At 50.0% G+C, this 12821-nt stretch overlaps 1 protein-coding gene and 2 non-coding genes across 3 annotated transcripts; all 3 read right to left on the bottom strand.

The window, feature by feature from the left end:
• Positions 1–1646: 1646 nt before the first annotated feature.
• On the bottom strand, positions 1647–9347 carry RPL3 (ribosomal protein L3). The gene is made up of 10 exons (XM_040595243.1): positions 9280–9347; positions 7741–7933; positions 6968–7136; positions 5938–6073; positions 4718–4904; positions 4146–4306; positions 3751–3852; positions 3180–3275; positions 2469–2588; positions 1647–1753 (listed from the first exon to the last, which is right to left on the bottom strand). The coding sequence occupies exons 1-10, from the start codon at positions 9280–9282 to the stop codon at positions 1709–1711; spliced, it is 1212 nt and encodes a 403-aa protein (XP_040451177.1). The 5' UTR covers positions 9283–9347; the 3' UTR covers positions 1647–1708.
• LOC121089695 lies at positions 2141–2233 on the bottom strand. Its single transcript, XR_005828322.1, has one exon. It is a non-coding gene; the product is annotated as a small nucleolar RNA U83B (small nucleolar RNA).
• LOC121089694 lies at positions 4514–4606 on the bottom strand. Its single transcript, XR_005828321.1, has one exon. It is a non-coding gene; the product is annotated as a small nucleolar RNA U83B (small nucleolar RNA).
• Positions 9348–12821: the final 3474 nt, after the last annotated feature.

Consider the following 12821-nt stretch of genomic DNA (forward strand, 5'->3'; position numbering starts at 1 on the left):
AGTGCGTAGCTTGTCATGGATGCTCATCCCCAACGCATCCCAATTTATCCTGATTTAATCCCAGTCCCCTTGGATAAATCTGACCCGTTTGATTGAAGCAGCAGTAGCAGAGAGGGCTGGCTTAGAGCCATGCTCTTGCTAGTCAGTTTGCATGTGAGTGCCTTAAAACAGCCAGCTTGCCACCAAGTGAAAATACCACCTAAGGCTTACTAACAGGCAGGGAAACCTCACTCCTCAGAGCTGCTCATGAAACTGCAGCCTCAAGATGGACAACAGGTTGGAAATTCCACTTTTCTGCATCAGGGGAATACCAAGGCTCTTCTTCACCTACCTGCTGATTTGAGACTTGTGACAAAAGAAAAGAGAAAATAAAATGAGCGGGCAAGACCTCTCTTGTTACATTTGGCTGAAATCAGCCAGCAGGTTCATGTGCTAAATGAGGCTGACAGGGAGCCAACCAGCTTGTGCAGCCATTGTGTCTGGTTTCTAGGGGAACAAGGTAAATGTTTTCTCTCCTTTTTGCCACCTCTTAACTCACAAGGTTCTTACACATCACCACAGGAAATATTATCTACATCCACCTTCCCCATTTCAGAGTAAAAAGCAAATTGGGTCAGCCTCAGAGCAACACCGCACTTCTGTGTGTAGGTCTGGAGTTACCACCTCGATCGCTGCCATGTCTCCAATTATGGTCAGCGAAGGACACAGCAGCTCAGTTAGCTAAATTTACACAAGCCTTCCATCAGGCTGTGGCCCAACGCACAAGTGATCTCACTATTGCAGGAGAGACAAGCACTCCAGGCCACCCACCGCTGCCTTTCTTGGTAGCTCAGCTCCCGTAACTGCAGCACTTCCATCAGGGACAGTGCTAGTCCTTGCACACAGACAAACCCTGTAGTATCTGCCCCCTCACCACTGGCCTCTGCCGGGAACACCGGCCAAACCGCCTCCCCAGGAGCTGGCAGTTATTTTGAGCCATGCAGTAACACACCAGCAGCCAGCACACGCAGCTCTCCCTCCTCTTGGAGGGTGGGATGCAGAAGTCTCCCTCCTCCCCTCCCAGGGAGGCCCCTTTCCCATCACAACAGGCAGAACCTTCCAGCGGGTATGGAAAATTGATTCTGGAATACTCGAGGTAGGAATTTGTCACGTTACCTGCCACCTTCTGCTGCTCTCAAGAACAGTAACAAGCTGCATTTGTAAATGGTGCGCAGGTTGCATCCCCTCCGTCATACAGAAACTGGAAGGTTTCCATGGTAACCAGCAGCATCAGCCACCTACCTAAAATTTAGTAGTTTCAACTGTCTGAAGTAGTTTTATTTATTTCAAAAGCCGTTTGATTCAAAGGAGCTCTCTAGCCACCCAGCAGAGGATTAAAATGTGGAGTATCTCAGTAATTGCAAACACATTTAGGGCTCCTGCTGCTTTACTATTTCTCACACAAACAGAAAAGTCTTGCTCTGCCCAAAAATCTTTACTCTCCAAGAACAGCAGTTACAGCTTCTTTCCCATGACAGGATCCCTGCTACGAGTTGGACACTCTTGAATTAGCTCTACTTGCTGCTTTGGTTTGGCTGCTCCCACACGTAGGGCCTGCAGTGAGAGTACCAGACTTGAAACAGCTATGTATAAACCAAGAGGCAACGTTAATTTCTTTAAAATATTTATTTTGTCTGAGAGCACACAGGCCACAAGACCATTTCACACATTAAGCTGTCTCCTCTTTTGCAATACGATCTTTCTTGAGTGGTCCCTGAAAAAAAAAAAAAAAAGAAACTATGTAAACAGCAGCCTGCACCAAAGACCACATCCCATCCCAATTACAACACCTCTTGCAGCAAAGGTGTTAAGGCCAAAAAAAGCCCTCAGTGTGGCAGGCCATTGCAAATCCCAAGCCCCATCCCCACAGCTACAGGTTTCACGGGAAAGCTGAACTTGGCGCAGCACGGCTGCGCCAAATCAATGACTTTGTATTTAACAGAGAAGAAATGCTGGTGCCATCTCGTGGAGAAGCTGAACCACTCGCCGACCCAGCAAGGGTTTCACATCCCACCCAGGACTCCCGACTTGCTTTCTCCAGCAAGTAACAAATAGGGAATGCCACCCACAGCCCACAGTGAGGCAAGTGCAGTGGTCTGGAGCTGCTCTCAGAAGAAATGCAAGTACAGAGCCACTCCCCGCGGGTGTCACACACTGCCCGGTGCCTCTTCCCATGCCTCATCACTGAACGTGCCCAAACACAGCAACACCCCTCAGGCACCAAGCACTGTTACTGGGGTAGCCACCCCACGCCCAGCCCGTGGCTGGAACACAGTGGCAGGATGCACCCTCGACTGAAGCTACACCATTTGTTACAGAGAAATTCTGGCCCTGTGGCAGCCCAAAGGTCAAGCTTCCAACTGCCATTAGCTGAAAGACAATACAGAGATACACAACACAAAGCTGCCAGCTTCAGAAAGTGTCCTTACCATGAAAGCCTTCTTCTCCTCAGCTGTCTGGAAGCGGCCGTGACCAAATTTGGAGGTCGTGTCAATGAACTTCAAGTCAATCTTCTCCAGGGCCCGGCGCTTGGTCTGCACAAGCAGGGACTACAAGAGAGATGCCAGGTGAGTACACAGCAGCACCATGTCAGCCTGCCAGCATGCTGGCTACTTATCACTTCCACGGCTAATGCCTCCCACGTCACTCAGACTTCACTCTCCAGCTGCTATTATGTGCAGGAAGCCGATAAGCCAGTCTGCACCTTTGCCCTTCAAGGCTGAAGACTAGGCTAGATGGGCTTTCAGCAGCCTGGTCTAGTGAAAGGCATCCTTGCCTATGGCAGGGACGGTGGGACCAGAGCATCTTTAACATCTCTTCCAACCCAAACCATTCTGTGATTTTATGAGGACTGGTCAACTCATACCAGCTGGTGAGCCCCAGTCTGCCTGCCAGTGTCCTTACAGTCCACAAGAGCTCTCAACCCTGAGGCCTGCCCTTCAATACAAACAGCCCCGGACTGCATTAGCTGGGAGAAGCACCTCATGCTGCTCCTGAGGTCATTAATGCGAGGTGGGTTTGTGTGCATGGGGCTTTTCTTTCCAGCTGGCTGCATGAATCCTCACAGCAGCAACCAAGACCTGCACCAGAGGCAGTGCTGCACTGTTCCAGTCCATCTGACAGCAGGTTGCACTACTGACCTTGCGCAGGGTTAGGACCCTCTTCTTGGTCCCAACAACACAGCCTTTCAGCATGATGAAGTCATTGGTCACCTCACCGTAGTGGACAAAGCCTCCCTGAGCAAGGAGAGAACAGTTAAGTGTCTGCATAAAGCAGGAACAGTGATCACATCTGCCTGCCACTTGATGGCCCATTTGCACGTTCACTGAAATCCCATTTCCAGTATTACCTTTTGCCGGTCAAACTTCTCGATACAGCCATTTACTAGCTGCCATAGCTGTTGCTAAGAGCAGCAGAAACAAGAGGCAGCCAGCAGCAAAACAGCAAAAGCTGCTCTCCCTGCTAAGTTATTCCTTATTTACAAGTATCATTTCTAGGCTTGCAACATCCCTCTATAATATTGCCACCCAGCAAATGCAATTAGCAAGTTACACAAATCAATACTGGTATGTCTGAGCAACACCACCTCCCACAGCAGCCAAGTTTTTTCAAGAGCTCTTCATTCAGTCATTCTGCAACTTATACCAGGCCCATTTGATCTAGGACTGCACCTCGGAAGCAGACTCTCTCCACAGAGCTCCAACAACTTACCAGAGGGTTAATGCTTTTGTCAGACAAGTCATAATCAGTTGATGCATTGTTTTTGATCAGCTTTCCATCCTTTATTTGGTAACCCTGGCCAATCTTGTAGATCTAAAAACGTCAAGAATTTCTACTTAGCAAAAGGTAGGAGAAAGGGTCTGTCATTAGGTAAAACATGAAGAATTAGGATTACAAACAGCATTGGAGAAAACTATCTGTTGCACTTCAAAAGCACACAGCCATACAAGATTATGGTGATCCAACATAAACTATGGTTACTGCTCCCAAGATGACATTCAAACAGAGCAAAACATCCAAAGCAAAACTCCCTCCTCTATTCATCATCATGCAGCAAGTGACCTCAGCCAGCTCTCACTTCTTCCCAGCAGCTCAGGGACACAAACCTTCTTATTGATTTCAGTCCGGTGGTGATACCCCTTCTGACCAGCCCGGGCCACAGAGAAAGCCACGCGAGCAGGGTGCCATGCACCGATGCAGGCCACTTTGCGCAGACCCCTGTGAGTCTTGCGGGGCAGTTTTTTTGTGTGCCAACGGCTGGTAACACCTGAAAGAAACCAAAGCAGTGATGACAACCACTGTCAAGCTGAGATGTCACCTAACTGTTTGACTGGAGTTTAAGCCACCTTTCAAGCTGCTCTCCCCAGGCAACAAAAGGGGAAGCCAGACTAAACATCCCAGGAATTAACCACGTTTCCTGATGAAGCACCTTGTCCCTGAACCACCCATGCTCCCTCCCCAGATGTCCCTGGGTTGTGTTCTCAGAAGGAAGGCAGCATGGAATGACTCCTCATGGATGTCAGGCACTGTGCCCAGTGCTCATTCCATGGTCTCATCATTGAACTGTGAAGAGCCGTATTTACCTCCTCAACACTCAACCCACACACTTGTGAAAGGTAGAGGCTAGGATTTCACTAAAAACTGTATCCAACCACAAAGAGAACTTCCATGCATTTACCTTTATATCCCTTGCCCTTGGTGACTCCAATGACATCTATCATCTCATCCTGGCCAAAGACAGTTGACACGGACACCTGCTGTTCCAACTTCTCCCGGGCCCAATCAACTTTCTCAGCAACAGTGCCACCATTCACCTGGATCTCCATCAGGTGAGACTTCTTCTGCCTCAGGGGAAGCAAACGCATCTAGAACACAGAAAGGATGACATTTAGCTCCTGCTCTTCCAACATGGACTTTCTATTAACTAGCCCAGCATCCTTCTAATCCTGGCCTTATGTTTTTCTAGCTAAACATACTCATTTCCAAGATACACAGCTTCAACATATTGAAGTAAAAGGTCCCACGCTAAGAGGGAAAGGCTGTAATGCAGCTTAAATGACCAGTCACAGTACCTGGAAGTTATATGCCACCCAAAGGAACATGGAATTTCCCTGATTAAGTGCAAGATGTTCTTGCACATGGTGGGGGCAGTGGGACTAGATAATCTTTGAAAGGTCCCTTCCAACCCAAACCATTCTATGATTCTTTGATAAAGCCTGCCACACAGAAGGACACTTTGGGTAGGGTTGCAGCTGCAGTTACTTCTACTATATTTAGCATCAAGGGGCTGATACGAGTATCAATGTCATCTGCAACACTACCTTTGCTGTCTAGTACGGCAAATTAATTGTAAAACTAGCAATGTCATAACTAGACATCTTACTGCACCTACAGCCAACTCAAAAGATTTAACTGCATCTCCCAAGGAAGTCTGGCAGAACACTGATGGCTAGGGAGAAACCACCACACCGCTCAGCAGCACACCTCCTTTAGCTGAGCAACAGAAGCCATCAAAGGCCTCCAAGTGTTTGCAGTCCCTACAGAACACAGCCTGAAATGATGCTGACCACACAAACTCCACAGTGAAGCATTCAGCATGCTTTTATTAGCTGGAATTAAGGGAGTTCAGGTCTACATAGTCTCAGCAAAAGAATGAATCCAAAAGTTCCTACTAGGGTTCAGTCTCTTGGGACACTTGCTTCAAAAGACTGCCAGTGGCTGCCCTCAAGCATCCTGTGAACACGTACTTTGTACAGAATGAAGAGTGCTAGTACTTGTATCATGCTTCCACCAGCATCAGGCTGCAGGGGAGGGCAGAAATCTCCCCTACAGAGATTAACTGTTTTATGGTTGCTCTTAGCCATTTCCAGTGTACACCTGAGTTCCACAGACACTTACCTGAGTGTGAGCCATGACTCTAATAACCTGGCAGTATTTCTTCATGCTATTGAAATCTTTCTCCAACTGCTTTTTGCCCTCCTCATCTTGCCATTTCTTGCAGTATTTGGTGAAGGCCTTCTTCTTGGACTTGTGCCTTCAGGAGCAGAGCAGAGACAAGGTTTGGCTAAGCCCTTCATCAATCCCCCAGGGAAGTGGGGACGAGCGGAAGGAGCTGCCACCTCAGCTGGTTTGGGCTCATTGCCAGCTTCTAAAAACTCTTTTCCACTGGCAAGCGGAGCCTGGAGCTCATCAGACAGTGGCAAAGTTGCCAGAGCTGAGCGGAGCTGCCATGAATTCCAAAGCACATTAACATTCACAGTACAGAAGACAAAAGACTGTAGGGAGATGTCAAACAATAACAGAAAAAAAATAATCTTTAAAGCAACAGTTGCATGACTGCTATCTGCTTCAGAATACCATAATTTCCCCCCTTGTAAGCCCAAGCTATGCCTGACAGTAAGGTCACTACTTTAACACCCTTGAGATCATTATTGCTCTACTCTTGACGTCTTTTCAGCCTGCAAAGTTCATAAACAAGCTGTAAACTCTAGACACGCTGGAGCCACACTCAGGCAAATGTGCATACTTGAATCACAACAGCGCCTGGAACACTAATCAGAAGTAACACTTGTCTTCCCCTTTCCTGAGAAAACAGGGCTACAGTCAGGACTCGACACTCAACAACAAGCGCCAGAGGCGATTTCCTTATGTCCGCCCGTCGAAGTATCATCACATGTAGCCTGTTAAGGAGATCTCAAGCGAAAACCAGCACTGTCACTCCCACTCTCAAGATGGGCACTAACACACTACCACCCTCCCAGAGCCATTCCCACAGCCTGTCCCATTATTAGGCCAGTTCATCCAGGCCAAACAGTAATTGATTAAAAGTCCCTTCAAAAAGCTGTACTAGCATAATCTTCAACCCAGCAGAAAAAAATAAAACCATGGCATGATCTTAAGGCAACAGGCAAAAGCCCTACTCTCTTACCAGTTCTTGTAGAAGCGACGCTTACACTCATCGCTGATGTGCTCAGCAAAGACGGTCTTGAAGCTACGGAGACCACGAGGAGTCTGCACATATCCCACGATGCCCACAATGACCATAGGAGGAGTCTCTATTATAGTGACTGCCTCGACCACCTCCTTCTTGTTCACCTCTGGGTGAAGACAGGAAAACAGCAAAATTAACACCAGCATCAGCTATTAAAACATTTTTTTCACACAAATCCCTCACGCGGGAAGTTAAATAACCCAGGTTCTTTTCACAAAGGCAAAGATGACGCATGCTAAAGTGACCAAGTCTAAGTTATACTTCAATGCCTTGCAAAAATTTTGAGGCTGGCTCAGTAGGAAGCACAGCAATGCCTGGTAAGCATTACGGATGGTAGCAAGTAACACTCATTCAGGAAAGGTGAATCAGCAAAAAACCACAGGCAATTTATTGTATCTGTCCATTGAATCTAGGTTATCCTAAGCAGCCTGTTACAGTACAGCTAAAGGAAACCATCAGATAATTGTGTTCAGTCCTCAAACAGGACCATTAACAAAACAGATACTGCCAAACATGAAGTCTTGCTGCTGGGACATCATCCACATTGAAGTGGGAGGGGTATGGGTGTTTTATACCTCAGCTCAAGGGCCTTGAACAAGGTGAAGTCACACTAGGACTCAAATTTAAAGCTACTAACAGACAGGCCATCTTTCACCATTCATAAAAAAAAGAAAGCCACCTCCTCCATTACGGGGAACATTAATACATACTGGATCCAGGTCTGTCAACTTCACGGACAATGTGGGTCATGCCAGCTTTGTACCCCAAGAAGGCAGTGAGATGGACAGGCTTGCTGGGGTCATCTTTAGGAAAGCTCTTCACCTTGCCCCTGTGCCTGCTACTGCGCTTACGCGGCAGGAAGCCCAAAGACCCATGTCTCGGAGCTGAGAACTTGCGGTGAGACTAGAGAGAGAAAATAAACATTTAGTGCTTGCTATAGAGATTCACTTATACCCACTCAAGGGCCAAGGCCAACTCTCCTCTTGCCATGAAACATGAATATTACGTATATATCAGACGTTTTGCATTCTAGAAATTCTTCTCAGTATCAGCTGTTTGGCTTCTGAATACCAGTATGGTGTTTTAAGAATGTGATCCCCTTGTCTCAACTGTGTCCCCTCTAGAATTCCTCAACATCTCCTCCCTTTCAAGCTTATTTTAAGGTATCACCAAGTACCACACTTGTCAGGGAACCACACAAGCGGTAGTTTGGCCACAGCATGCCACCAGAATTTCAATGCACCTCAAAAGCCTAGAAAATTGAGAAGCAATGTTTCAACACATCAGTAACGCTATGAAAATAAACATTACAAAAACAATTCCAGTCTGAAAAGCTGCAGTAAAACAGTATTTCAGCGTCCACCTTTAGGTCAGACATTTTGGGCAGAGCTGCAGTTATTTTTTCTAAGCTGGTCCGGCAGCCTCCCTCTGCAAGTCGAGAGCCAAAAGGCTGGGTTCCACCCGGAGAACTCTCAGCCCAAAGAACTACCCATCCCACCTCACATCCAAATTAAAGAAAAACATTTTACAGCTAAAAATGGGGCTAACAACCAATAGCTAAGAAATATGTCCTACTTAAAAAAAAAAGCCAACACAAACACAACAAAAACACTTAACACGCTGCCTTAAGCGGACAGTTTGCCAGGTCCAGAAAAGGCTTTTTGTTAGCGTTACAAAATGTTGTGGCAGGGGCCTGGAGAACTCCATTTTGACGCCTGCTGAAGGCTCCCAGCACAATACCTTCGCGTACGAGTGAGACACGGAATTGGATGTGGATGACAGATGAAAAGAGGTAAACTGCATTATTTGCCTGACCACCCCGCGTGTTCGCCCCGGCCCCCCTGCCCCTGCAGCAGCCGATGCAGCCTCACCGAGGGCGCCCCCGGACCCCAACGCACCGCGCGCAGCGGGCACGGCTGCCGGAGCCTCTCCACACCAGAGCCCCCCTACCTAAACCGAGGGCCCATGACCACCACCGCGAGCAAAGAGCCCCCTTGGCAGCCCCCACAGCCCCCCGCGTGCCCCAGAGTCCCCGGGCACCAGGAGGGCCCGGCCGGCGCCCCCAAGGCTAAGCCTCACCCGCCCACGGCGCCTGCCGCGGCCGAGTCCCGCAATGAACCCTGCGCCGCCTCCGGCAGGGACCGGGGGTGGCGGCAGCGGGGCCGGGCAGCCGCCGATGGCGGGATGGCGCCGATACCCGAGGGATAGCGCGGCCAGGCCCGGACGGCGCCACCACCAGCAGCACCCACCATCTTGTCCCCACGCCGGGCCGGAAGGGCCGACAACAGCTGCGCGCGGGTTTTTTATAGACTTCCGGCCCCACCCCCGGTGACGCGCCGCGCGGCGGTCTCGCGAGAAGCCGGGGGGCGGGGCGCGCGCAGCGCGGCGGGTGGGGGCGGGGCCAGGGGAGCGCGCGGGGCGCGGCCGCGGGGAAGGAGGCGGCGAGCGGAGCGCCGGCGGGGCGGTGGGGCAGGGTCGCCGCCGAGGCAAGCAGCGCTACGCTGCGGCCTAGAAAAGCAAAAGGAAAGGGGAGAGCGTACTGAGAGGCGTGCAGCTCCTCACATAAACGTTCAGCTGCGGTGCGTTACCACTTTATGCAAAACCATGACGTCTCCGTGCCATCGTTCAGCTGTACGTAACCTCAGAGAGTGTGTCCCCCTGCGGTCATCCCCCTGGAGTAGGCTCGATGTTTCATTTCCACAAAATAACGTGCTTGTTCCAAGCTGGGAGTGAGTACTGGCCTCGTACCAGCCCGGCCAGAGCATCCCCGCTAGCACTGAATAGGTTGTATTGAATGGCTCCGGGGCCATAGGGAGCCACGATGCCCCCTGAGCCAAAGGGTCTTGACAAACCCGCGTCACGGTTTGCAAAAGGTGTTAGGTAATGTGAAGAATCACAGTAACGAGAGAAAAATATTAAAAGTTAATAACCTAAAATACATTTTGCTGCTAACATTGGCACCCATTACTTTTGCATGTATCTCAAAATAGAAAAAGACATCAAATAACATCTCTTCTTTCACACAGGGACGTGTTCTCGAGCCGATCATGTGTTCTCCAGGGGCTGTGTCCTGCTGGGTACACCCACGGTGCCTGGCACAGTGCGGCTCCAGACTCAATCAGGGCCTCTGTGTGCTACTGTTGAATTAATAATAAACAATAAAACCAACGTAGATGCCAAAGTTAGGCTGTGAAAGAGGAACTGAAAATAAGACTTCCTGTGGAACCTGTCTGGAGCTGTTGTTACTCCTGCTATTCTCTCTCACGTGCCGCTTGCTGCTGTCCTGGCACAGAGGTGAGCGCCATGGGACCCGCCGTGTCTCTGGGAGATGCTGCCTGGCTTGGCCCATGTCAGAAACTCGCCAGCACAGGAGCTGGCACTGTGCAGGGTAGGGACAAAGCAGAGCTGAGGTGAAACCCAAACAGGGAGGGAGCTGGGGGATGGGAAATAAATTAGTCACCCGCCATCCGTTGATGCTGGGAAATCAGATAGGATCCAGCTGATGAAGCTCCCTCAGACTTCCCTGGATTGGGAACTGCGTGAGTACCCTTGTGGGATAACTAACGTGACACATAAATTCCAGCTGAAATGAACCCTGAAGCGGCTCTGGTCCTCAGCCAGAATCTCCACGGCTCCTGGCCAAGGAAGGGGAAGGAGGACCACCCTAATGGATCTGGAGTGGACCCACGTCTGAGGGGCAGGAGAGGGTAACAGGGCCACCTGCCTGTTTGGGCTGGGCTGGTGAAAGACCAGGTGAGAAGGTTTCAAGGAAGTGATGCTGTGAGACATGGTCCCTCCAAGGACCGCACCACGGGTTAGCAGAGGGACAGCTGCCCTCCCGGCCTCATGAGCTGCGAACCCCCTTTTTCATGTCACTGGAGACACAGGACATGCACCCAGCAGCTAGGAGAGGTGAGGGCTTCATCCATCCTGCGCTCCAGCAGCTGAACGCCAGTCCCTTTTGGGGGAACAACTTGCCACTTGCTCAAAATGTCAGGGTGTCACATTGCCTCTGGGTCAGCCTGAGAGCCTCAGCTGCAATAACACAGGCTGAACCCAGGCTTTAGAGAACCGACATAGCATCAGACATCCAGGTGGCTGGTAAAAGTAAGAGCCAAGCCAGCTCAGCTGGTGGCCATGTCCTGCTACCTACAGCCTTTCTTGGAGTGAGGATGCAGGACGCAAGCCAAGCAAAGAAGCCGATGAAGCCACTGGATGGTTGAGATGGTGTCAGATATATCCAGAAGGTTATCTGTGGAAAATAACCAAACTGCTGAATGGTAAGATCCACCTCCACACATCCAGAGGCTAAATAAACTGGGAATAAGTGGGTAAATTTGTGTTATTAGCAGGAACATGGGCCTTAATCCCACACTGCCAGTGGTACGAAAGGAGATGCAAACTCAAGGCTGTGAAGATGATGGTACCCTGAGCTGGGTGGGCCGGAGCTTCCCACACATGGAGCACCCAGAGTTTGACCTTAGGATCTCCTGGGGCTTACAGAGAAGAATGTGTTTGACAAACACAAAACCATGGGGAGATTGCTGCCCCCGGGGATGGCTGCTGCCCTGCCTCCTCCTTCCCTGCCAGGGACTGCAGCACTGCACAGAGGCCATCTGAATTCCCGCTATGGGGATGCTGACCTGTAACATGCGATATAAGTGCTGCACATTATGGTTATATCAAGTTACTGCAAACAGTAATTAAATAGTCCAAGCAAACACCTATCTACAGAGCCAAATCCTGCTACCAGCTGCACAGGTGTAACGCACCTAAGCCATTCAGCACAGGAGGCTGGTTACCCAGCTAGTGTGAAATAATTAAGGAGGGCATATCCAAGCATTAAACACAATTAATCAACTCCCAGAGATCTTCTACCTCCCCGCCTCAACTCTGGTCCCTGCCAGTTCAGTAAAACACAAGGTTGGAGGCTTTGCTGGAGGGACTCTGCAGGCAAACCTGTGTGAAAAAGCCCATACAGACCAAGAAGAGGTGCTTCATTTGGAGGACATTTCATTGCCTGCCCTAACCTGGCAGACAGTGGGAAAGGAACCAGTACAAACCAGAGGGCTGTGGGTACAGCCATGCTGGTGCTGCAGCTCATCTTCCCAAAGCAGAGCTGCCCCGTCCCTGGAAACATTCAAGGTCAGGTTGGACAGGGCTCTGAGCAACCTGGTCTAGTTGAAGAACGTCCCTGCTCATTGCAGGGGGCTTGGACTGGATGACCTTGAAATGTCCCTTCCATCCCAAACTATTCTGTGATTCAATGGCTGGATGTGATGGGGGAATGTCCCCCACACCTCCAACCTGTCCCTCAGAAGATGCCTCACAAAGGACAAGGAATGGCTGCTTACTTTTTAGTGTGCTGTTCCTAACGGGCAAACAAGGGTAGGCTTCAAATGTTTCTTTTATCTCCCCCCTACATTTGCCTCTAGCTCCTGCACTGAGCTCTTGAGTTGTGCAGCCGATTTGGAAACTCTGCCAAGAAAACGTATTCAGAGTGAAATGGTGCTAGAGAGCGTCAAGCACGTTCCCCATCCCACTGCTCTGCTCTCTGCTGCCTTGCTGCTAACCTGACTCTCTGCATAGGTGTGACCCAGAGGCGAGCGGGACGTAAGCCACACAGCTGGTCATTCTGCTTTGTCAGCCTCCATGCTGATGGTCAGGTGGAGCAATATTGCTCCACCTGGATCCGGAGCTGAAGCAGCTGCGTTTGCTCCCTACCTGGCTCGTTTGGCCAGATCCAAACCCTCTTCATGCAGAACACTGGAGAATTTCAGACACGTATTTA

Source organism: Falco naumanni, chromosome 5 (genome assembly GCF_017639655.2).
Source record: "Falco naumanni isolate bFalNau1 chromosome 5, bFalNau1.pat, whole genome shotgun sequence".
Lineage (NCBI taxonomy): Eukaryota > Metazoa > Chordata > Aves > Falconiformes > Falconidae > Falco > Falco naumanni.

What these genes read in the sequence shown, in the direction of transcription:
- RPL3 (XM_040595243.1), bottom strand. An exon ending in GGACTGAAATCAATAAGAAG is followed by an intron (nt 3,853 to 4,145) that starts GTTTGTGTCCCT and finishes TGACGTTTTTAG; the next exon opens with ATCTACAAGATTGGCCAGGG. An exon ending in AGGAGAAGAAGGCTTTCATG is followed by an intron (nt 1,754 to 2,468) that starts GTAAGGACACTT and finishes TTTTTTTTTCAG; the next exon opens with GGACCACTCAAGAAAGATCG.